Below are 23927 nucleotides of genomic sequence, written 5' to 3'. Positions count from 1 at the left end.
ATAGTATATTAATTAGATTATTAAAGAACTGTTAGCATGTGAATTAATTTGCAATCTTTTAGGTAATAAAATTACCTCTTATACCAAATAGGTAACAGTTTTAAAATGCTGTTGTGGATTTTAAATTGTGGATTAACAATACAATACATAAATTAAAGATAAATAAATAAGTAGACAGTACAAACTATCATAAATAAACTACTGGGTAAATAATTTCATCTCATGGGCATTATAACTCTAAATCTTTTTTGTCCCAATAACTTCCAAATAGCAAATAAGTTAATTTAATCAATATATATATATATTATATATAAATACATTTATATATATATATATAAACATACTGAAAGTTATTGGGACAAATAAAGTAGTTGATGAGTGGCAACCCTTGTTTTGTCCAACCACTCTTGGCAGTTTGTAAATATTTAGCTTCCACTGGAAGCTAAATATTTACATACTGCCTGTTTTATGCTCGAGAGGGTTAATAATACTAAACAATGTAACTAAAATGCAGTTCTGTCATAGAATAACTTGCTTAAGTCAAATCTGCAGCACAATAAATCATATTATGGTCAGACCAATAAGATGATAGAACATCTGTTTGTAAATCAGTAAAGTTGGTAAATATTAGGTCTAACTGTGTCTTATTCTTTGTGGTTACCTTGTTTATGATTTGCACACAACCCAATTTTTCTTTCATAAAGTTCAGGAAATGTGCATATTGACCAGTACTTAAATCCAAATTGAAATCTCCCATTATCACAGTCTTTTCATCTTTGTCGACGAATGGGAGCAACCTGTTTTTCAAGGTATCGTACAAAGGTTGAAGAGTACAAGAAGGCTGCTTATACAAAACTACACACTGTACTGGAGTATTGGAGAGCATAATCCAAATGATGGAAAATTCAACAGATTTGGAAGTAAATGAGTTGTATGAAACACACTGAAATTGATTTCTCAGATATATGACAATACCATGATGTGGTCTGCTCTGGGAAGAACTTGCATCATTCCTGAACATTGTGTAACCCTCTAAAGTAAAGTCTTCATCAGAATCTAATTCACAAAGCCATGATTCAGCTATACCAATAACATCTGCAGCCAAAACACTTGGTTCTGATTTTATATCAAGGAAGTGTTTGTGTAGAGATCTGGCATTGTTGAACAAAAATTTTATGTCTTTACATACCGAGTATAGTGGTGTATATGAGAGTTGCAATCTATTTTCTCTTAACCTGTCCATCTCTTTATCAACAGTTTCATCTTTTGAGAGACTTTTTTCATTGAAATCCAGAATGAACAGACCATCAAGTGACCTTACTCTTGAGAGTGCAACATAATGTATATGAGGAATTTTGCGCTGCTTTGTCTGTGCTAAGCTGATTACTGCCTTTGAAAGAGTTGCTCCTTGTGCTTTGTGGATTGTTTTTCCAGCAGATGGTTGCAGTGGAAACTGAACTCTCTCATATGTCTTCCTGTTATAAACAAATGTTCTTTTAGCTTCAAATACAGGAGTCCATGCAGTATTAACATTTGTGCTAAACAAATGCCTGTATTGATGTCTTCGTGAATTACCTATACTTGAGTCAGCAAAAAGTACCCATACTATGGCAGGTCTTAATTGCGATTCTTTATATTCAATGTATTTCACAACACAGGAAGCACCATTTGTCAATCCATCTGTAACATCAAGATTTACTGATATGTCATATAGCATATCTACAGCAATAACCAAATTAGTTCTTAATTGTCCAGTAGATGCTGGGTTTTCAGGCAAGTTTTGAACTAGTTTCAATTTCACTGATGCAGAAAGTTTTGTCTGTGATAACACATCTGTGTCTGCTCTTACAGTTACTTTATTTGTTGAAAGGTTTTCTATAAGATTGTTATTAAAACAATCAACAAACTTGTTCTCAATAAACAGATGAGGTGCCTCCTTAGGATAGACTTCAGAGTCTTGCTTGATGATTCGTTGAGATACGAGTTCTTTGTCTTCATCTGTCATCTTGTTTTCACGTAGTCTATTTAACATTTCTGCAAATCTGAGGTCATCCTTTTGTCTCATAATTTCAGTTAGTTCATGCATATAAAAATGTTCATGCCACAAATTTTTTGCTAAACTCTGACCAGGATTAGATAGGTCTTTGAAAATCCACTTGTCTCCAACTGGTGGTAACTGATACAAATCACCTACAGCTATGATACTAATACCACCAAAATCTTGTTTTCTCCCAGTAAGTTGTTGAAGTCTATCATTTATAAATGACAGCATATTATTTCCAACCATTGAAATTTCATCTATTATCACAACTGACAAATTCTGGTACTTTGTCCTAAATGAGTTCAGTTCATCTGCACTCATGTGCTGCTGAGTTTGATACATTTTTCTGTGAAATGCTGATGCAATAGTAGTCCCTTTGATGTTGTATGCAGCTTTGCCAGTGTGAGCACAAAGTAATATTCTAATATCATCAGGATTTTCACCTTCTTTTGAGTACAGTATTCTGTGTAATGTCTGAAAAATGGCATCAATAACCACTGATTTTCCTGCACCTGCTCCACCAGTAAGAAAAGCATATAATGGTTCATCTCTGTTTTGAATCCAGTTAGTTACATGATTGTAAAATTCCCTCTGCTTAGTATTCAGGGATTGCAAAAGTTTATAATACTGCTGATCAGGAATGCGGACAGCACTCATTTCTGTTTCAGTTACTTTTGAGGACAATCCAAGTTCTGGTCCAATATCAAATTCTCTGTGTTGAACTGTATCAGGATCAAAATGAACAAATTCCTCAGATGGTTCAGAACCTATCTCTGCATCTTCTGCCTCAGCATGCTCTGTATTTGGTGCTACTGTCTCCAGATCATCAAGATCTTCTTCAGCTTGAAGTCGAGCTTGTTCTAATTCATCCACAAAATGCTCATATTGCCTTTGTTTCATTTGTATTATACATGCTTTTTGTCATGTAATGCTGTTCATAAGTTTGAAAACCACCAAGTAGGTCAGCATTCTCATTTCTCCAAGGCAGAAAGAGAAGAATTCTTTCTCTGTAATACTGTTCAGAATTTGTTTTTTGGCTGTACCCTACATATCTAATTACTCGTTTGTTTTTTCTTCGTCTGATCTTAATCCCATTTTTCAAATGAACTAATACATCTTGATCCGTAAAAGTTTCTTGAGAATTATCCACTGGGTTATCATCATTGACTTCCTCTTGTATATCTTTTCTAATTTCTTTTGGGAAAGTCACTTCCAATTCAGTAACTACATCAGCTAAGCACCAATTTTCTAGCTGTTTTGGTCTTCTTGCATATCTTTGTATCATACTATCTGCCTTAATATCAGTTGAATCCTTGGGTAACTCATTCAATTCATCTTGATGTTTGAGTAAGAAAACTCTGTCTTCAGGTGGTGAGGTATTGATAAAAACAACCTCTCTACTTGCTTGTGTAAGTGGCATCTGAAGGATTAAGTAACTTGCCTCTTGTGCACTGACCTCAACAAAGTTTAAGAACTTGTTTCCAATATGTCGAACTTGTCGTTTAAGATCCATATTTCCTTCTGCAGCTTCTTGAGATGCATTATCAAGCATTCCACTAATTCCTCTCTGAAATTTGCTGATATAAGCAACAATGTATGTGGCACATGCATAAGGATCAAGTACAAACTGGATGTCTAAGTTAGCATTCCAGGCCTTTAACACTGATGCATTATAGTAATTCACTCTCATCTCCGATGGACTTCTCTTCAGAAACACTTTAGGACCTTTCAAGGAAGCTCGAATACATTTTATATACTCATCCTCACACATTTCTACAACAGTCTCTAAGAAGGACTCATAGTCTAAACTGCAACCATCTTTGTAATCATTCATTTTTTATCTGACAAACTATGCCATCAATTTGCCTTCAGGCTCTACAAACTATACTACCAATTTGCCTTCAGGCTCTACAAACTATGCTACCAATTTGCCTTCAGGCTCTACAAACTATGCTACCAATTTGCCTTCAGGCTCTACAAACTATGCTACCAATTTGCCTTCAGGCTCTACAAACTATGCTACCAATTTGCCTTCAGGCTCTACAAACTCGGCTACTAATTTGCCTTTGGGCACTATAAACTCCACCAGTTTGCCTTTAGAAACATGCATGCCTATCAATGAGAAAACATTGCCTATAACAAAATTATTTGGAACAATTAATCAATCTAGTAATTTGTTTCCAGCTTTTTCACGAGGAGTTCAGTGCACATGCAATGCTTTGATGTCCATCATTCTGCAAAATACATCTACTTCAGTACAACTTGATGGCGTATTGTTTGCTGGAGATGATTTATTTAGAGTCAGAATCGCAGAATTACAATCATCTGTTCAATTTGTATCAAAAATGCTACAATTTCAAGAACTTCCGAGGTTTCACAAAATCAAGTCTGTGTACGTCAATGACAACCAGTATGAAATATGCTATTTTGAAGAAATTTATGGAACACTGACTCATATCAGTTGGGATCAATCATGTCAAAGTAATAATTTGAAAGAAGGCATTGAGTTGCTCTTTTTAAGGTACAAGCAGGGATTAATTATTGTTGGAGGAATTTGCTCTGCAATATATCTGAATGAAGAGAACTCTCCTGTATTTTTTGATTCACATTCCCATGGAGAGGATGGTCTCTCATCTGCAGATGGTAGAGCTGTTAAAATTACTTTCAGTGATATTGATCAACTTGTGGATTACTTGTTTGCATTTTATCAAAGTTGCAATATTTCAATGATAAATCAGTTTGAGATACAACCATTGTCTGTAACACAAAAATCAAAGGTGTCCATTTCAGGAAGTGAAAGACTATCTTTAATTGACAAGTATTTTGAGTTCCAAGAGAACATGTCAAGCTCACAAGCAAATACAAAAGAATATATGAGAAATTACATGCGAAAAAGGAGGGAAAACTCAGAAACAAGGAAAAGTGACAATGCACTGTGTGGAAGAAGTAAGAGAAAAGCAAGATTAAGTAAAGACTTCAAAGAAAAAGAACTTGCTACCAAAAAACTTGCCAGAGAAAACCCACAGACAAAGCAGAAACACAGGCAAAGCACTTTGAAAAGTAAAACTAAAGCAAGACTTAGTAAGGAATATAAAGAAAAAGAACTTGCTGCCAAAAAAATTGCCAGAGAAAACCCAGAGACAAAGCAGAAAGATAGAGAAAGTGCTTTGAAAAGTAGATCTAAAACAAGACTTAATAAAGATTTTCAAGAAAAAGAACTAGCTGCCAAAAAACTTGCCAGAGAAAATCCAGAGACAAAGCAGAAAGACCGAGAGAGTGCTTTGAAAAGTAGATCTAAAGCTAGACTTTGTAAAGATTTTCAAGAAAAGGAACTTGCTGCCAAAAAACTTGCCAGGCAAAATCCAGAGACAAAGCAGAAAGACAGAGAAAGCAATTTGAAAAGTAGAACTAAAGCAAGACTTAGTAAAGAATATAAAGATAAAGAACTTGCTGCCAAAAAAATTGCCAGAGAAAATCCAGAGACACAACAGAAAGACAGAGAAAGTGCTTTGAAAAGTAAAACAAAAGCAAGGCAAAATCCAGAATTTAGATCAACAGAAAGAGAAGCAAAAAGAGTGAAAAGAGACAATGTGCAGCAGGTGGAGAAGGAACGTTTATATAAACAGCAAAGTAGAAGAAATAACAGAGAAAATGAGAGGGAGACGGAAAAAGTTTCTAAGGCTAAAAGAAGACTTGATGCAGAATTCAAAGACCATGAAAACAAATTATTGAAGAAAAGATGTTATGGAAATTGTTTAGATGACTGCATCAAGAAATTCCACGATCAAGTAAAAATTGGCCCAATTTATGTGTGCACATGTTGTCATCAGACTTGGTTTTTCAAAAGCGTTGTGAAGTTGGATACAATTAATCTTAGTGTAAGTAGTAAGGGTATCTGTACTGGGTTCAGATCTGTGGATGACATAGAATGGCTTTGCTTAACTTGCTGTTCAGCTCTGAAGGATGAGAAAATTCCAAGACTTTCAGTTAAAAATGGAATGATATGGCCTGACAAACCAGATGCTTTAAATTTACACCCACTGGAAGAGAGGTTGATATCTCAAAGGATACCTTTTATGCAAATAAGAGAATTACCAAGAGGAGGTCAGATGTCGGTCAAAGGAAATGTTGTAAATGTTCCAGTTGATATTCAGCCAACTGTGAATGCCCTTCCACGACAAATAGATGAGCATGTAACTATAGCTGTGAAATTAAAGAAAAGATTATCTCACAAATCTGCATGCTTCACAGAAAATGTTCGTCCCAATGTGGTCATAAGTGCTTTACAATGGCTAATGAAAAATAGTGAATTGTATAAAAATTCAGGAATAGTGATAGACCATTCTTGGAGAGACAAAATTGAAAAAAGTAATGAGGAAACAGTACAAGAATTGGTAGGATCTTCAAATGATAGTGATGATCGTGAAACAGAAGGAAATGATGATGGTTTTTGTGAAGTTTCCTCAGATGATTGCATTCAGGGCAATTCTGATACACTTGTAGATGAAGCAGATATTGATACAAATAAACTCTATGTGTTTGCCCCTGGAGAAAACCAAAAACCAATAAGTTTATTTACAGATAAAGATGCAGAATATCTCTGTTTTCCAACAATATTTTGTGGTCAACGCAGAATTGAAAATGAAGAAAGAGAAGTTCCAGTACACTACAGTGATATTGCAAAGTGGGAGTTGCGCAGTGTTGATAGACGAGCAGCACAATCTGTACCAAACATCTTTTTTAAATTGAAGAAAATTCAAATTAAGCAAGTTAGTGACAAAGTTAACTTGGCATTGAGAAGATGTAAATCAGACGGTAAGAAAATCACTGCAGAACAAGTTTTAGATCCAGCCTCTGCGGAAAGAATTGTGAGATTAAATGAAGGGTATTATATTTTCAGAACACTTCGAAATTCTCCTGCATATCTTTCATCTAAAAAGAAAGATGTTTTTGCCATGATAAGGCAATTGGGTCTTCCAACTTGGTTTATCTCACTTTCATCAGCTGATACCAGATGGCAAGATCTGCTTAAAACATTGGCAACACTAGATGGAAAACCCCTGTCACAAGAAGAATTAGAGGATTTGAATTGGAGTGAAAAATCAAAACTAGTTAAACAAGATCCAGTGACATGTGCTAGATTCTTTGACAACAGAGTTCAACTTTTCATCAATACTGTTCTTAAGAGTCCTCATAATCCTCTAGGTGTTGTCACTGATGTGTTTCGAAGGGTAGAATTCCAAAACCGAGGTTCGCCACATATTCATATGCTGGTATGGACAAGTGATGCCCCAAAGCACAAAGAAAATAGCAATGAAGAAATTGAAGCTTATGTAGATAAGTATGTCACATGTGGTTTGCAGGAAAATAATCCTCAAATGAAGCAACTTGTAGATCTTCAAGTACATAAGCACTCAAAAACTTGCAAAAAGGGTGGTAGATCTGTATGCAGATTTGGATTTCCTTTGCCACCTTTGCCCAAAACTATGCTTCTTGAACCCTTGGATGTTAATGTTGAACACTATAGAAAGATGTATTCTGAAATTCAGAAGAAAATGAATGATTACAAAGATGGTTGCAGTTTAGACTATGAGTCTTTCTTAGAAACTGTTGTAGAAATGTGTGAGGATGAGTATATAAAATGTATTCGAGCTTCCTTGAAAGGTCCTAAATTGTTTCTTAAGAGAAGTCCATCTGAGATGAGAGTGAATTACTATAACTCATCAGTGTTGAAGGCCTGGAATGCTAACTTAGATATTCAGTTTGTACTTGATCCTTATGCATGTGCCACATACATTGTTGCTTATATCAGCAAATCTCAGAGAGGGATCAGTGCAATGCTTGATAAGGCATCTCAAGAAGCCGCAGAGGGAAATATGGATCTTAAGCGACAAGTTCGACATATTGGAAACAAGTTCTTAAACTTTGTTGAGGTCAGTGCACAAGAGGCAAGTTACTTAATCCTTCAGATGCCACTTACACAAGCAAGTAGAGAGGTTGTTTTTATCAATACCTCACCACCTGAAGACCGAGTTTTCTTACTCAAACATCAAGATGAATTGAATGAGTTACCCAAGGATTCAACTGATATTAAGGCAGATAGTATGATACAAAGATATGCAAGAAGACCAAAACAGCTAGAAAATTGGTGTTTAGCTGATGTTGTGTCTGAATTAGAAGTGACTTTCCCAAAAGAAATCAGAAAAGATATACAAGAGGAAATGAATGATGATAATCCAGAAGATAATTCTCAGGAAACTTTTACTGATCAGGATGTATTAGTTCATTTGAAAAATGGGATTAAGATCAGAAGACGAAAAAACAAACGAGTTATTAGATATGTAGGCTACAGCCAAAAAACAAATTCTGAACAGTATTACAGAGAAAGAATTCTTCTCTTTCTGCCTTGGAGAAACGAGAATGCTGACCTACTTGGTAGTCATCAAACTTATGAACAGCATTACATTCAAAAAGCAAGTATAATACAAATGAAGCAAAGGCAGTATGAGCATTTTGTGGATGAATTAGAACAAGCTCGGCTTCTAGCTGAAGAAGATCTTGATGATCTGGAGACAGTAGCACCAAATACAGAACATGCTGAGGCAGAAGATGCAGAGATAGGTTCTGAACCATCCGAGGAATTTGTTCATTTTGATCCTGATACAGTTCAACACAGAGAATTTGATATTGGACCAGAACTTGGATTGTCCTCAAAAGTAACTGAAACAGAAATGAGTGCTGTACGCATTCCTGATCAGCAGTATCATAAACTTTTACAATCCCTGAATACTAAGCAGAGGGAATTTTACAATCATGTAACTAACTGGATTCAAACCAGAGATGAACCATTATATGCTTTTCTAACTGGTGGAGCTGGTGCAGGAAAATCAGTGGTTATTGATGCCATTTTTCAAACATTACACAGAATACTGTACTCAAAAGAAGGTGAAAACCCTGATGACACCAGAATATTACTTTGTGCTCACACTGGCAAAGCTGCATACAACATCAAAGGGACTACTATTGCATCAGCATTTCACAGAAAAATGTATCAAACTCAGCAGCACATGAGTGCAGATGAACTGAACTCATTTAGGACAAAGTACCGGAATTTGTCAGTTGTAATAATAGATGAAATTTCAATGGTAGGGAATAATATGTTGTCATTTATAAATGATAGACTTCAACAACTTACTGGAAGAAAACAAGATTTTGGTGGGATTAGTATCATAGCTGTAGGTGATTTGTATCAGTTACCACCAGTTGGAGACAAGTGGATTTTCAAAGACCTATCTAATCCTGGTCAGAGTTTAGCAAAAAATTTGTGGCATGAACATTTTTATATGCATGAACTAACTGAAATTATGAGACAAAAGGATGACCTCAGATTCGCAGAAATGTTAAACAGACTTCGTGTTAACAAGATGACAGACGAAGACAAGGAACTCATTTCTCAACGTTTCATCAGGCAAGACTCTCAAGACTATCCTAAGGAGGCACCTCATCTGTTTATTGAGAACAAGTTTGTTGATTGTTTTAATAACAATCTAATAGAAAACCTTTCAACAAATAAAGTAACTGTTAGAGCAGACACAGATGTGTTATCACAGACAAAACTTTCTGCATCAATGAAATTGAAATTAGTTCAAAACTTGCCTGAAAACCCAGCATCTACTGGACAATTAAGAACAAATTTGGTTATTGCTGTAGATATGCTATATGACATATCAGTAAATCTCGATGTTACAGATGGTTTGACAAATGGTGCTTCCTGTGTTGTGAAATACATTGAATATAAAGAATCGCAATTAAGGCCTGCCATAGTATGGGTACTGTTTGCTGACTCAAGTATAGGTATCTCACGAAGACATCAATACAGGCATTTGTTTAGCACAAATGTTAATACTGCATGGACTCCCGTATTTGAAGCTAAAAGAACATTTGTTTATAACAGGAAGACATATGAGAGAGTTCAGTTTCCACTCCAACCTTCTGCTGGAAAAACAATCCACAAAGCACAAGGAGCAACTCTTTCAAAGGCAGTAATCAACCTAGCACAGACAAAGCAGCGCAAAATTTCTCATATACATTATGTTGCACTCTCAAGAGTAAGGTCACTTGATGGTCTGTTCATTCTGGATTTCAATGAAAAAAGTCTTTCAAAAGATGAAACTGTTGATAATGAGATGGACAGGTTAAGAGAAAATAGATTGCAACTCTCATATACACCACTATACTCAGTATGTAAAGACATAAAATTTTTGTTCAACAATGCCAGATCCCTACACAGACACTTCCTTGATATAAAATCAGACCCAAGTGTTTTAGCTGCAGATGTTATTGGTATAGCTGAATCTTGGCTTTGTGAATTAGATTCTGATGAAGACTTTACTTTAAAGGGTTTTACAATGTTCAGGAATGATGCAAGTTCTTCCCAGAGCAGACCACACCATGGTATTGTCATATATCTGAGAAATCATTTACAGTGTGCTTCATACAAGTCTTTCACTTCCAAATCTGTTGAATTTTCCATAATTTCCATTATGCCATCCAATACTCCAATACAGTGTGTAGTTTTATATAAGCAGCCTTCTTGTACTCTTCAACTCTTTTACGATACCTTGAAAAACAGGTTGCTCCCATTTGTTGACAAAGATGAAAAGACTGTGATAATGGGAGATTTTAATTTGGATTTAAGTACTGGTCAATATGCACATTTCCTGAACTTTATGAAAGAAAAATTGGGTTGTGTGCAAATCATAAACAAGGTAACCACAAAGAATAAGACACAGTTAGACCTAATATTTACCAACTTTACTGATTTACAAACAGATGTTCTATCGGCTTATTGGTCTGACCATAATATGATTTATTGTGCTGCAGATTTGACTTAAGCAAGCTATTCTATGACAGAACTGCATTTTAATTACATTGTTTAATATTATTAACCCTCTCGAGCACAAAACAGGCAGTATGTAAATATTTAGCTTCCAATGGAAGCTAAATATTTACAAACTGCCAAGAGTGGTTGGACAAAACAAGGGTTGCCACTCATCAACTACTTTGTTTGTCCCAATAACTTTCAGTATGATTCATATATATAAATGTATTTAAAATCGCATTGATTAACTTACTCGCTATATGGAAGTTATTGGGACAAAAAAGATTTAGAGTTATAATGCCCATGAGATGAAATTATTTACCCAGTAGTTTATTTATGATAGTGTGTACTGTCTACTTATTTATCTTTAATTTATGTATTATATTGTTAATCCACAATTTAAAACAGCATTTTAAAACTGTTACCGACTTTGTTTAAGAGGTAATTTTATTACCTAAAGGATTGCAAATTAATTCACATGCTAACAGTTCTATAATAATCTAATTGATATACTATAAGTGAAATGTTGTTTAAATTACCTAAGGTTTTGAATAAGAATGATATAATATTATTTGAAAATGTTAATGATATACAGGTATGTCTGCAAGATTTGATTGATTGTTAATTATTGTTTCTTCATAGCATTTGTTTTCTGTTGTGGCCACACATATTGATCCATTAAGTCTGGATAAAATATATACAAATGATCAAGTATTATTTCTATCACATATGTTTTATTTTGTTAATTTTTACTCTTTAGAATATTACATATTTTTGTGTATTTAATGTACCACATGTATCTGTTTCAGTAAAACATGTACAGTTCAACAATTAACATTTCATCTCATGGGCATTTAAATCATAATTTTTTGGGGTATATTAATGCTAGACTAATCTTACTATATTAGTAGTAGATATGTATATTAGAGAGCATTCTTGTACTATGCATAAGTATTTATTAGCTATTATACAATGATGATGAACTCTGCAATTATTATGACATTATAATTATGTACTTTCATGAAAGTTACATTGCTTACTTTGTAACCCAATATCACAAGTGACTATCAGTATCTCTACATAGACATTGTAAACATCCAGAATAGTTTTCTCCCTGAAAACAAACACTAGCTCCAGTGGACATATAAAATGTTTAAATGAACATTCTGTATCTGAAAAGACTTGAATACTCTTGTGCTCTATTACTTATAAAAATGTTGATCTTTTTTTTTTTTACATAGACTAATTCATTGTGTTACATGTAAAACAATAGTGTTATCTACATTCTGTGATTCCAATTAAGTCATATTTAAGAAATCATTTGTTATTTAGTTTTATTTATTATTTCTTGCTAATACTGAAATGTTTCTCAACTCGACATGGACAATTTTGAATTTTTTAATTGTGATAAATGTCATATTAGTACAGTACCACAGTCACCCTAAGAAACATCCATGTCTCTTTAACATCTTTAAGGATACATACTATAAACAAATTTTTTATCTCCCACACAGAAGAGTTACACTGATAATTTTTCAATATTCCTTTCTATAGAAATGTAATTAAAAACTTATCGAGCAGTAAAGTTTCATTTCTGCTTTTTTCTCACCACATTATGTTGCTTGGCCAAACATTTGTAGTTAAGGTCAACAAATATCACATCTTAAGTGATACAGGCACCTAAGATAATTGAATTTTTTAAAGGAAAAAGTTTGTGTTATTTATCCTCAAGTAAACATTCATTATTCTGTTTCATGATCTTAAAACCTTTATCTTTGTATCTCCTAATATGAACAACTTTTAATCTTTCTTTTCGTTTTCGGTATGTAAGGTTAAAAAAGTTGTTCTAAAAATGTATGAATGCAGCTGAAAACATTTCTTTGAAATATGAAAAATATGAGTTCCATTGTACAATTTATATTAGTAGTAATTTTTAAAGAGTCACTTAGCATATACACAGTAGTGTTCACTTTATAAAGACTTAAATTTTGACTTGATGGAGTCTAATATTGGATCTGTTTCATGACCCTGAAACCTGCATGGTCTTTGTATCTCATTATATGAACAACTTTTAATCTTTCTTTTCATTTTCGGTATGTAAGGTTAAATACATGTACTTGTTCTATAAATGAATTAAAGCAGCTGTTTCTTTGAAATATGAACAATATTAACTCAATTGCACAAATTTTAAATTTAAATTACTAAATCACACTATATATGTAGTATTTAATGATATAGAAAATTTTTATTCAACTTTTTTTGTTTTCTTTTTGCAATGCTTTGAAATGCTTATTGCCAGAGCAAGATGGTTTAAACAATGTACTTAATAATTTCAAATATTTTACATTTTGTCTGGTTGCATTAAATTTGTCTGTACAATATGCACTTTTCATAATATTGTGAAAAAGTTAGAATAACTCAGTGGTTAATTTTTTACATCATGTGCAGATGTCCAATAACAGTGAAATGTATTGGTATAAAATATGCTAAGGGGGTCAATGTGCATGTTCATGCCCCAAACCTTACTACAGTACAATGGACTCAAATTTTTTTTTTTTTTTTTTTTTTTTTTTTTTTTATTTTATTTTTTTCAAGTTAGATGTCATAATATCTTTTTAATGTTGTAAGTGTCTGAAATCACCTACATGAAGTATGCACTTTTTGAAGGTAAGTATTGTGGAAAGAAGGGGTCAATGGCCAGCCCGTAAAGGGAGGTAAACCTTGCTTCTTTCAGATGATATGTAAATAAAAGTGAAAATTGCTTCGAATATTGTTATATCGTAAAATTTCAGACATTTGCAAAACATTTTTAGCAATCAAGTACTTTTGGCTTTCAAAACTAAACAAAATAATTTAAATCATAACATTCTATGAAATGTTAAACACATTGCTATTGGACACAACTATTGAATGCAGATGTTGTAAATATGACATGATGATACAAGTGATTGTTGTACAATGATTAATATGTAACCAATATATACAATCAGTATATGTATATATGCACATTAATATATTGTATGATTCTAGATTAAGATTAATTTTTATTGCAAACTGCTGATATGATCAAGAACTATTGATTAATTATAAACATCTTTATAGTTTACTTGTTGTTCATTATTATATACTGAATGAATTTACACCTTAATAAATTGATATAATTTGTTTTGTATGTGTCCAGTTTTATTGCATGAGGTTTTCAGGAATAAGAAAATAAATTCATCACTACAAACGGAGATAAAGTTTTTTTCAAATGCATAGGTATGAAGACCAAGGGTCCTTCATTCAGAATTGGGAATTTCAAAAGTAGCATAGCGGACGGGGCTCCAATTATATACATGTACTGAAAATGAATTAATGTCTTCAAACATTTATGATCAGCAAGGGTGTGTTTTCCAAATTTGTGCAATGTGTGAACCCAGGGTCAGGGGTTCCTGTGGGTTGGGGCACTACCGATTATTGCTGAATATTACTGATTTCTTGAAATGCATTTTTTCCTCTACTCTCCCTATGGGTATTAAGTAACTATGCCATGGCCTCTGGTTTAAAATATGAACCAAATTCAATGGTTGAAAAGTTGCTTGATGCTCAGGTGACCTATAAGGCCCATGGGCCTCTTGTTTTAAATAAAATGAATATTTCTCTTGGGTTAAGTACTACAAGTCATTGAAAAAAGTTTGTGTCCCATAGAAACTTACTGCTTAAAAAAAGTGGTTGTCCCATGGTTTTCTTCGATGGCTAAATTCATCGCTCCATGCCCGTTTGTACCGGTCCCATCATTGTGATAAATTTTGCCTGGTCCCTTAGGTATTTTTCTGCGGTTAGAATGATCTGCTCTTAGATATTATTTTTTTTAAAATAGATATTTACAATATATTACTCAATTTGTAATGGATTCAAGTATTCTTCACGTTTTAAAAGGCCAAGATAAATTAACTGAATGTGTTATGTACATGTATTTTCTCTACTGAAGTAAGTAACAGTGATTTTTCTTCATGGATACTGTGTTGTCTTTGAACATTTTTCCTGAGGGTTAATGTCACACACCATACAGTGAAAATTAAATAAGTTCAATATTAACTCCATTATATAATACATTTTTCTCAATGTCCGAAAAAAAATTTGCACTTGTGTAGAGAGGGTCCTTAAGTTAAATATACCGTTGCAAATATTTTTTTTTTATATTTAAAATGATTTAACCTGGAAATGTCTTTCTGACAAGTTAGAATAGCAACACCCCCTGGAAAGGAAACAAAAGCTTTAATTTGTCCATGTTAAATGAAAGAATGATTGATCGTATGTTGTTTAACGTCCCTCACAAAAAGTGTTTATTCGTATGAAGACGCCTCCGCTTTCCGGTTGAGAGGCCCATTTGGAGTGAGGGATCTTTTTGTGCGAGACCTACTGCGACACGGGACCTCGATTTAAACGGTCTCATTCGAAGGACCCTCCACGGTCCACGGTGGGATAAGAACTTTGCAACATAAAGATCAACTCCTTACTTCTCGCCTTTAGAGCAGACGCTTTAGCCATTGCTCATGCAAGCGGGCGAGATACCAATACTTTTATCATTATCAATTCTCTCATTAGAGTTGTACGGCTCCGCAATGTTTATTATGGAAAGAAATCTGTCTCCAAGTAAAAATATTTTTTAAGTGTTTTGTACAATCGGAGGAGTTGCACCTAGTAGCGTTTAATACCATTGAATTAATACCATTTAGATGTAAAATTGGGTGCTTACTGGGACAGGGTGCTTTAGTCATGCGTCACGTACAAAAGCCACATTACTGCATCAACAGACCCCCAGTCAAGTGTATGGTTCTTTGACCGCTTAAGCCTGAACTGTATGTCGTAAATCAGTTTCAGATTGTCCATCGCTGTGTAGCAGTTTGTATGATGTGGATCAGGATGTATTTTAGGACTGACTGAAGTGTTCATAGAACTTGGATAAGTAAATGCTGCTGAATGTAAGAAATGCGTTTGTCCATGTTTCAATTGAACTGATTTGGATTGCGTTATGTTTAACGTTTCTCACCACTAACAAACATTAGCTGAAGCTGGGGCTCATCGTTTGGTTTAAGGGGAGCAATTTGTGCTGGTGAATGAACACGTATTTAAATGCGGCTTCCGGATGCCCATGGTTGCATCAATTAGCCTTTTGCTGAATGCTCTCCCAGGTGCCACTTAACAGGCAAAATTAAGCAGGCCAATGGGGGGTTGTAGGATTTAAGGGTGATTATTTTGCTAGACAAACAAGTTTGGATGGTACATGTATGTTTAAGATTGGTTAACTTAGGTGGTTGATAAGTCTGAAATCCCCTTCTTTTTGGAGGACGAGTCCTAAAGGTAAAATCTGAAGTGTTGGGAAAAAGGGCGCTGAAAAGGGCCTCCTATCCTTTGCAGATCTAATACTTTGTTGATTTTTGGTGAACAATTTCAGGGTGCAGGTATGCACTTTTTTTTATTCCTTGCTTGTCAGGGTCTTCTAGGGCCATTGTATATTGTAATTATAAGCCATATTGAAAACCAGTTGTCAAAAATTCTTTGTTTGTTTCTAAAAATGTTTGCAGTGGAGTTATTTAATTGGAGTGCTGTCCAATGTGTATACATTTGTGTTAGATGGGACTAAGTAATTAGTAGGTGATTGCTGGATGGGTCCCGCTGCACTCGTGTGTCAACCTACATCTTGTACCAGTAGGGGAGAATTGACATTTTTTTCCCCACTGTTATAAATATTGCAGTAACGAGTATTCGTTTGTAGATTTGCCCTGCTTTGCTGATTGTAAAGGATCATAAGTTTTGGGTATTGGCTCTGAATTGTATGTGACGTAAGAATTGGTGATTGAAGTAAACAAAGCTCATTATTGATTTGGCCCCATGTTGAATGGGGTTGGGGAGCCTCTCTTAATCTAAAATGTTCATCGTACCTAAACCAACCCGCAAACTTTGATGCAGCGAGACGAATGTCACGCATGTAGTTTAGCAGCTTTTGTGCCCTAGTGCGGTATTTCTCTAGTAGAAAAAAGGAGAACATGATAAAGGCGGACGTCCACTTCTCTATAGACTAAGTAAGTATTAGACTTGTTTGATTAAGCACATTAACCCATCCCTAATTCGTACTTCCCCCTCTGAGTCCATCTGAATAGCCAATTCCTAAGCGGATTTAAACAGTAGGGCCAAATCAATGAATTTTCCCTCCCATATTTGTTGTTTCAGTTTAAGTGGAATGTGACCACTTAGTGGGTAAAATGTATTTGAGTTTGAAATGATTGATATTCAACTACGTCTAAAGGGGTAAAATTCAAAGTTTGAGGTGTTGTTTCATCAAAGATAGTTGGCAAATTAATGTTTAACTCACCGTTTTCATTATTGGATTCGTCTGTTGAGTTGGCAAATTCGGATTGTGCAGCCACATTAAGAATGACTGCGGACGTTGATGTTTGGGCAGCGCCATCCGTTGTTCTCCTTTGATTCCTTGCCCTTGGTCGTCCCCTGGATGGTGATACTTGCTGGTTTCAATCTGTCTTCTTGAAAGCTCTTTTCGTTCTTACCGATAGTTGAATGATAAATTAAACTTTTTAAATTCATTTTTGTTTGTTTGATGTTAATTATAAAGTGAAATAAGTAATATAAAACTATATTAAAGGGACAGCAATCATATAGAGATATTACATGGTTTAAACTTGAGAAGGAAACAACACTGCCTAATATTAGACTAAAATGATAAAACAGATGGTTTTAAAGCGTATTGCAAATTTAACATAAGAAATGTCATGAGTATGTAAATGACTGGAATGTATTAAAAGAACTTTCTCTACAACATAAAAGTTTGTAAAAACATTTTAAAATGGTCAAGTGAAAAGACTTGTAAATAAAAAAAGTTTACAGTCACACATTTAAAAAAAATCGCAGAATATACAATTTGATTGTAAACAAGAAGAAAAAAAAACAATCTAACTACATTAAAAAAATGTCATCAAAAAAGTAAATCTCATAAAGAGAACTTAAAAAAATCCTGCCTGAATCTTTCTGGATTTTTTTTCACTCTTTGAGATCTTCGCAATTCTGTAGTCTGTTGTTGTTGAACATGGACTGGATTTGACCGAGTGCAGACTGGATTTGGCTGAGTGCGGACTGGAGTTGGCTGAGTGCGGGTTAGATTTGATCGTGGCTGAGTGCAGGGTGAGTTTGATGAAGTGCGAACTGGATTTGATCGAGTGCGGGCTGGATTTGACCGAGTGCAAAATGGAGTTGACCGAGTGCAGACTGGATTTGGCTGAGTGCGGGTTGGATTTGGTTGATCATGTGCTGGGTTTGGTTGATCGTGTGCTGGGTTTGGTTGTTGTACATTAAGCATGATTCTATGTCGAATAATGACGATTAACTGGCAGAGTATGATAATGATTTTAAGGATCCTTATGATGGTAATAGCACATTTGTACAGAAGGTCTACAATGGAAAGAAAAAAACAAACATACATTTAATGATCTAAATGCACTGTACGGTCAAATATTATATGTTGTTCACAACAGGGGCAGAAATTGTTGAAAAATACTCTCATAGTGTATTTCCTTCGTAGAATCATGACTGCTGATAGAATGATGGCAATTACTGAAAATGTATTAATTAATTTTACTTTAATATTTTTTTAGTGAGAGAAATAAAGTAAATATACCGAGTTAAGCACAATGAGCTTTTGGCAAATCTTGAAGTGGTGAGTCATGACAGAGATGATTATGTCTTTGTCTAAATTTTCTAATAAGGAATGCAGACAAGCTAACAACGCTAACCACAACAACTGCAAATAAATTAAAAGAAAATATTACACTATATTCCAATATGGAGAAATAGTTTTATTTTCAAAGGATGGATGATAGTATAAATCATGTCACCTAATACAGTTGTCAAGCAATACACAGCTATCTGCCAGATATATGTGTCATCTGTGGGAGCGCTTGGAGGTGTCATCCGATTCAAAGCCCTTGTAAGTGTTTGGGTAGATGTTGGAAGAGATGTTGTAGAGGTCATGTATTCAAGTGTGGATGTCATGTATCCAGATGTAGAGGTCATGCGTGGTGTGGAGGGTGATGGAGTAGAAAAATCCTTCTCCTATAATATGAAATAGTCGGTTTTCAGTATTTTTTTAAAAAATAATTCTCATCTACAGGTTTAAATAGTATTTCAGTTTCCTAAAATATCAGAAAAGTGAAAACAATATATATTGAAGTTGTATTTCACGAAATATATCATTATGTTTTAAATATGCACTTTCATAAAATTCCACTTGAGCTGTGCATGTTTAATTTGATTTGTATTACAGTACCGACCAGACCCAACCTGACACCAAAGCAGTCCCAGAAAGCAGTCCCTGGGACTGCTTTGGGACCGCTGTGGGACTGCTCTGGGACCGCTCTGGGACTGCTCTGGGACCGCTATGGGACTGCTGTGGGACTGCTCTGAAAAGCAGTCCCAGCAGTCCCAGGGACTGCTTTCTGGGACTGCTTTGTTCACTCATGTGTGAAAAAGGTTCTGAGTGACAGTGATAGCTCCGCCCCTTGTGTATTCTGAATTTGCAGGCCCTTGTTGTTTTGAATACTTGCAGCAGAGATGAGTTTAAACTGTTTAATAAGCAAGAATTTTTTACATTCTCTTAATAAGTAGAGATTATCATAGTTAATTAATATTTTCATGGACTGTATACTTACACAAATTAATGTATAATTTAGAATAAATTAAAAAAAAATTATAAAAGTTGTTAAATAAGGAAGTCATGGGAAAAATTTTTATCCCTAACAATAAACTACAGGTTTATTAGAAAAAATATTTACATGTGGGCCTTTTTTAAATTATTTAATGTAAAATTATTAACTCAACATTTGCACTGGTACTATTTAAAAATAATCATTACAGTTAGATATAAGATTTCTTGATTGAAAAAAGCTACATGATTTTAAAGGACCACGCTTTAAAAAAAAGGAGTATTCAATGTAACCCTCAAATAAAACATAATTTATTAAATGACCATAAAATAAAATTATGCTACCATTCTTCCGTAACATAATCAATGTGAATAATCTTTGGGGAATTAATTAATGAATAACCGGTAGCTTTTAATTTATAAACAAGTTATTAAAAGAGTACAATTATTTTAAAAAAATTGAAAATGCCGGGAATTGTGATTTATTACTTTTTTGTTTTGTTTGTGTTTACCCGGCCGATTAGTGTTTATTAAATGGTATCAACACCAATGGTTTCAATCGCCTTTGGGCAGAAAATCAGTGCATGTTATTTGGATATTTGTATCAGTGTTACACATCACTGAACATTCTGGTAAACAATGACCTTAATTTCAGTTTATGTAATGCGAAAAAAATGTGGTAAATGAAATGTGCATAAATTTCTTTTGGGATTAATTAATTTTGAACATCATCTGAGGCTTCCATTCTGGTGATTTACAGATGTACACTCTAACATTTATAAATAAAACACTTGAAACTGAGTTTTATAGAACTAGAGAAATTAACAATAATTGAATCGACATGTCAGTAAAAATAATCATGACTGAAAAATAATACTTGGCAAAATTAACAAAGAATTTTTTAAAAGCCCCAATACTTAAGAAAATTCCTTTAGTGTATCCCGATAGTATGGAAATTGGCCATATAATGATAAGATCTATTTAAAGCTTATTCTGGTGGAAAATAATTAATTCACGTTTTATTTTCTGTATAAAAAACAAATATGGTAACCAGTATCAATCACAGAATAATTATTAAATAAATATACCCAATAATTGTGATTAAATTTTCATGTTCGGTGTAATTCATATATGTAAATGTAGGTGTGAAAGCCTTCTTCCTCCAATAAATATCATAATTTCAATTTCTATGTGCGTATTGTTCACAAATGACCTTCGCATACACGTAAGAATTCCTGGCATACTACCCAGAATCAATTTCTACTGCCTTTTATAGTTCCATTGTTTATTGGAAATCTCATTTCTGAGTTAGCTCCTCCCAGTAAATTAATAAACCCCGCCCACTGGGACTGCTGGGACTGCTTTTGGGGACCGCTGGGACTGCTTTTGGGGACCGCTGGGACTGCTTTTGGGGACCGCTGGGACTGCTGGGACCGCTCTGGGACTGCTGTGGGACTGCTGTGGGACTGCTTTAGCAGTCCCAGGAAGCAGTCCCCGGGACTGCTCTGGGACTGCTTTGTGTCAGGTTGGGTCTGGTCGGTACTGTAGTTCGTATTCAAAAATTTTTTGGTTGATATGAAATCACCTTTTTTTTTCAATGTCTAGTAATCTGTCGCCCGCGTGGCGTAGTGGTTGAGTCAGTCCTTACGTCGCGGGTTCAAATCCCACCGTGGGACGTGGAGACCGGTCCTTCGGATGAGAAGTATAAACCGAGGCCCCGTGCCGCAGTAGGTGCTAGCATGAAAAAGATCCCTCATTGCTCAAAGGCCCTGAGTGCCGAGCATAGGACAAAATTTGTAGCCCTCCACCGGCAAGTGGAGGCGTCTCCATAGGAGTGAAAAATTCTCAAGAGGGACGTTAAACAACATACAATCAATCTATCACAAAAACAAATTACATATTTTTCTATCTTTATGTATATCTTCACCGAGAAGGGGGGGGGGTTCTCTGCATTGTATGTTAATGTGTTTTTGAATGGAAATGTACTTTAGTTGTATATTTACAGGAATTAATAAATAATTATTTAAATTCTTCTGATGGACTACAATTCTGTGTAGTACCTTTATAAAAGGCCCCTCTCTTCCGAGTCAGGGAGGCCCAACACAGACATCAACTGGTTAAAAAATGGCCTCCCTGGATATCACTCAGTCCTAAAAACATTGACAGAGGCATAACTACTGAAAGGCAGCATTAAAAAAAACATTTGTTTGGAATCCAGTAAGAAAGGAAATTTACCTATGAAGAGTCCTGCATGGAAAAATACTGCCGGGCCAGCGCCTCTTCATTTTTTAGATAGGCTCCTATCCACGGACAAGATGTGATGTGCAAGTTCTTTCCAAAGAGCCCTAAAGAATTCCTTTCTCCTCCCCCCCCCCCCCCCCGAGATCTTCTGCGTTCTCCCCATAGAAGTTGATTTCCAAAGGGAGACGCAGGTTGGTGGCATGCTGGATCTCTTCAGCCGCATCCCGGAAGAGGCTCTGTCGGCTTATGAATAGACTGGTGGTCTCTCCAACAGCCTCTTCGGTCACATAAAAACGCAGAGGGGCTTTGAAGGATATTGTCCACAAAATGTACCCACAGCGCAACCGGTTCCTCTGTCTCGAGCCTAATGAAAATACATATTATTTTTCTTTAGATAAGGTTTGAACAACTTTTTACTAAATGTAATGAAAACAAATAGGCGGATGCATATGTTTTTTCTCAAAACTGGTTATGATATCTATTTGATAAGCATTTCAGCCCAGTGATTAATCTTTTTTTTTTGTTAGCAACCCGAAATGCAACAATTTTTTCATTTAATTTGTACATAATTATTTGTGTCAATGTTTTCGATTTTAACAAGGGCTTCTTTGCCGGTTGGTTGATTTGGTGTTTCAGGGAAGAAATATTTAGTTGAGTTTAGTACAGATTTCCAGTAATCTGATTGTAAAACCGTTTGGTTATCGCTCTGAAGTGCGCCTCCTGGATTGTTCACTCAACTCTATCTGGTGAAACGCAAGTTTCAAGTCCAGTTTGCTAAACACACTACTTCGGTTCAGGTTCTGGAGAGAGAATTTCATCTACTGCAGGTATCGGATGTCGTTCCCGTATGATTGTTTGATTGGCCAGTCGCATGTTAACACAAGAGTCTGATATTATCATTAGGTTTTGGTGCTACGACAATTGGACTAACCTACGGAGTAGGTCCTTCGGCAATTATGTCCATTTATATTAACATCTGAAGTCTCGTGGATTTCTTATGTCATTTTCCATTGATATAGGTTGTAAATCTGTGTTTCACATCATCATGGAGCTTAGGCCTGAAGTAATGCTACATGATGTGTTCTCAGTCGCTGTTCTGGATGGATACTCCGTATTTCCATATCCGAGGAAGGTCAATTCTCCATCATCTCGTACCCGTTTTTCTAAATCCTCAAATCTTTGTGGACAACTAAACCTCAAAAAGAGTTTGTGTCTTTTTTATCTAATGATAAAAATAAATATTCATTATTGTAATTAAAGAACTCATTTAATTAGGTCCCCGCTTGGCGGGCGCCCTATAGTGATCAGTCTGTCCGTCCGTCAGTCCGTCTGTCCTCCGTCCGTCCGTCCGTCCGAGATATCTTGTCCGGAGCATATCTTCTCTCTCCTTGGCCCAATCAGGCTCATACTTCACCCACAGAGTGCCTTTGGGTAACCGGTGTGCAGTGACCTTGAACCATGTTTCTAGGTCAAAGGTCAAGGTCATAGCAGACTTGTATGAAAAATCTCTTCTCTCCTTGTCCCAATCTGGCTCATACTTCACCCACAGAGTGCCTTTGGGTAACCGGTGTGCAGTGACCTTGAACCATGTTTCTAGGTCAAAGGTCAAGGTCATAGCAGACTTGTATGAAAAATCCTTGTCCGGAGCATATCTCTTCTCTCCTTGGCCCAATCTGGCTCATACTTCACTCACAGAGTGCCTTTGGGCAACCGGTGTGCAGTGACCTTGAACCATGTTTCTAGGTCAAAGGTCAAGGTCATAGCAGACTTATATGAAAAATCCTTGTCCGGAGCATATCTCTTCTCTCCTTGGCCCAATCTGGCTCATACTTCACTCACACAGTGCCATTGGTCAATGGATATGCAGTGACTTTCATTGGTTGAAGTTTCTAGGTCATGGTCAGAATAAGCCTGTCTGTTTAAAATCTTTGATTGGTGCATAATTTTTTCCCCTATATTCCAGTATATTTATATATCTGATGATACAATATAACTTCGATATATATATATTTCTGTAAATTTGCAATATCCTTGAAGTCGTTCTAAATTACTTCACTGTAGTACAC

At 35.2% G+C, this 23927-nt stretch overlaps 1 protein-coding gene across 1 annotated transcript; it reads left to right on the top strand.

Moving 5' to 3' along the window:
- The first annotated feature begins 4386 nt into the window (after positions 1-4386).
- LOC134234543 (uncharacterized) lies at positions 4387-19047 on the top strand. The gene is made up of 3 exons (XM_062716631.1): positions 4387-10809; positions 17994-18255; positions 18824-19047. The coding sequence occupies exons 1-3, from the start codon at positions 4387-4389 to the stop codon at positions 19045-19047; spliced, it is 6909 nt and encodes a 2302-aa protein (XP_062572615.1).
- Positions 19048-23927: the final 4880 nt, after the last annotated feature.

The sequence above is a fragment of the Saccostrea cucullata genome, unplaced genomic scaffold (genome assembly GCF_032062105.1).
Source record: "Saccostrea cucullata isolate Sc308-1 unplaced genomic scaffold, CSIRO_AGI_Scuc_v1 ctg9416, whole genome shotgun sequence".
Taxonomy (NCBI): domain Eukaryota; kingdom Metazoa; phylum Mollusca; class Bivalvia; order Ostreida; family Ostreidae; genus Saccostrea; species Saccostrea cuccullata.
This window is presented reverse-complemented; position numbering and strand designations above follow the sequence as displayed.

Bases quoted from the DNA above. Each gene is read 5' to 3' on its own strand.
- LOC134234543 (XM_062716631.1), top strand. From the start codon at position 4,387: ATGCTACAATTTCAAGAACTTCCGAGGTTTCACAAAATCAAGTCTGTG. The intron at 10,810-17,993 runs GTAACCACAAAG...GCAATTCTGTAG, and splicing joins GTGTGCAAATCATAAACAAG to TCTGTTGTTGTTGAACATGG. The intron at 18,256-18,823 runs GTTTGGTTGTTG...CACCTAATACAG, and splicing joins TTTGGTTGATCGTGTGCTGG to TTGTCAAGCAATACACAGCT.